Source organism: Octopus sinensis, linkage group LG2, assembly GCF_006345805.1.
Source record: "Octopus sinensis linkage group LG2, ASM634580v1, whole genome shotgun sequence".
Lineage (NCBI taxonomy): Eukaryota > Metazoa > Mollusca > Cephalopoda > Octopoda > Octopodidae > Octopus > Octopus sinensis.
The window spans coordinates 91,939,772-91,942,271 of record NC_042998.1 but is presented as its reverse complement, the minus strand read 5'-3'; the positions used below and the strand labels follow the sequence as shown (position 1 = coordinate 91,942,271).

The following is a 2,500-nucleotide window of genomic DNA, read 5'->3' as shown; positions in this document are numbered from 1 at the left end:
ATCTAGGTATAGGTGGCTTATCTGGTATTCCTTGAAGAAATTTGTCCAGACTCCATTTAAAGGTGATGGGATCCTTTCCCTCTTTGATCAGTTTTGGGACAATGTTAAACAGAGCAGAGCCTGTTGAGGAAAAGAAATTGTATCACAGTGTACCTATATGCTGTGATCCTGAATTAGCAGTGGATGTATGGCCCATGGTCCCAGCCTTGGATGAATCCTGAAGCTAATGTTTAGGTCATTTGGGCAATGCTGGCAGTATATTCTCCACAATGTGCGACTGATGTACCGCTCGCAGCAGCACTGGAGAGAGTAGAGTTTCAAGGCTTTAAGGCGGTCCCAGCAATCGAGATCAGTCATGTCCTTAATTAGTTTAGTGAATGCCCTCTGGGGTGATTCAATTTTCAAAATGTTTTGTTCTGTATGGGGAGACCACAGGGGACAGCAGTATTTGAGGTGTTGCCATACAAAGGAGGAGAAAAGTGGAATGATAACAGCTCTTTCTCTGGACCAGAAGTTTCTTAATATCCAGGAGCTCATCCTACAAGCTATATCGACCTTATTGTTGATGTGAGCACTCCAACTGAGATTGTTGTCAACAATTACTCCTGGATCTCTGATATTATTCGATGTTGTTAGTGGTTCCCCTGAAGAAAGAGAGTATGGCTGTTTTAGTATAGTCTTTCTTCCAAAATGCATCAGCTCAAATTTTCCCTCATTTAGTTGCATTTTGGTTTTGTCTGCCCATTGACTCACCACATGTAGATCAGATTGGAGTTGAGTTTGGTCTTCTTCTTCATTGATGATTTATTGGGAGCTTAGTGTCATCAGAAAATATTTTCACTTTGCAGTGTTTTACGACGCTGGAAAGGTCTTTTATGTAGATTATAAAGAGCAGGCCCAAGGCAGTCCTCTTTTATTCTTTTATTTGTTTCATTTGACTGTGGCCATGCTGGAGTATATATGTATGTATGTATGTATGTATATATATATATATATATATATATATTAGGTGAGTAGATTTAATAGATTAAATATTGAGTTAGTTACTTCTCACTAACTTCATTGATTCCATTACTGTCAAACAGTGGATAAAACAATTTACTTTGACAAAGCTTCTATGTGGTCACCTACTCTGTTAGAAATAGCAGCCTAATCTTCATCACATCACACTCAACCATTTTAAAAACATGATGGAAACATTAGATTGTGTTGTGTCTTGTACTCTGTTTTTTCGTTGTTTGAAAAAAGTTTGTTTCCATGTTTTTGTTTTTATGTTTTCGTTTCCCATTGTGTTCAACGTTTTTTTTGATGTCCTGTACCCATATATCCATGTAGATATACATATAGATGTAGGTATGTACATATATGTATGTATATATGCATATATTTATATTATTATATGATCGAATGCCACGCATCCTTTTCCAAGTATATATATTATATATGTATATATATATAAAAAAAAAAAAATATATATATATATATATATATATATATATATGAATATATATATATATATATATATATATAATATATATATATATGAATATATATATGAATATATATATATATAGTGATTAGGGTATTTAACTCATGATTGTAAAATCGTGAGTTTTACTTCTAGTACATTGTGTCTTTGAGCAAGATACTTTATTTCATGTTGCTCCAGTCCACTTAGCTGGCAAAAATGAGTTGTACTTGTAACTCAAGTACAAAATGTAACTCAAAGCAAAAGTGAGCTGTACTTGTCACATTCTGCATCATGTTGAATCTCCCTGAGAATTATGTTAAGGGTATGTGTGTCTGTGGAGTTGTCAGCCACTAGAATGTCAATTTGCAAGCAGATTGTTCTGTTGATTGGATCAACTTGAACCCTTATCATCGTCACAAATAGGGTGCCAGCGTTTTATGGGTGTTGCACTAATGATAATAAGAAAGTAGTTTCAAATCTTGGACTGGGTAGTAGTGCATTGAATTATTCAGCAAAATACTTCATTTGACATTGCTCAGTGCAATCAGTTGCAAATGAGTTTCAGCAACAGCTGGGGAGTTAATCCTGCAACAGACTGATGTCCCATTCAGGGGAAGTATTGTAATCTTAGTAACACAACACAGAAACCAAATTAAACATCAGCTTTAAGAACTCATAAATAGGTTAAACACCATCTCAGGACAGACTTAAGTCTCGGTCATTGTTCAAAGTCTTTATATTCTGTAATCTGTAATTCTAATAAGTTGCATATAACAGTTATATTCAAAGTATCGGTTCACTTTTATATTTTTTGTTATAAGACAAATATAATTTGGTTTCATTAACATACAATACTTACCAGTGATAGAGAAGGTCACAGATTCACCAATATTTCTATATTCATCAACCAATGGAAGAAGAATAACAGGTGGAGAGAGTGGATCAACTTGGGTGCCATCATATGTAATGAAGCGCCTGTGGAAGAAGAAATGTTGGAAATTATTATGAATCAGCTATTAGAAATGTTAA

General features: G+C 34.5%; 1 protein-coding gene across 3 annotated transcripts in view; it reads right to left on the bottom strand.

Moving 5' to 3' along the window:
* Positions 1-2,500, bottom strand: part of LOC115229254 (titin homolog) — a 139,352-nt gene that overhangs the window by 125,782 nt on the left and 11,070 nt on the right. For all 3 annotated transcript variants that reach the window (XM_029799631.2, XM_036515470.1, XM_036515465.1), the window contains exon 3: positions 2,331-2,446. In XM_029799631.2, the coding sequence (XP_029655491.1) occupies positions 2,331-2,446 (116 nt within the window). The remainder of the gene's footprint in view (positions 1-2,330; positions 2,447-2,500) is intronic.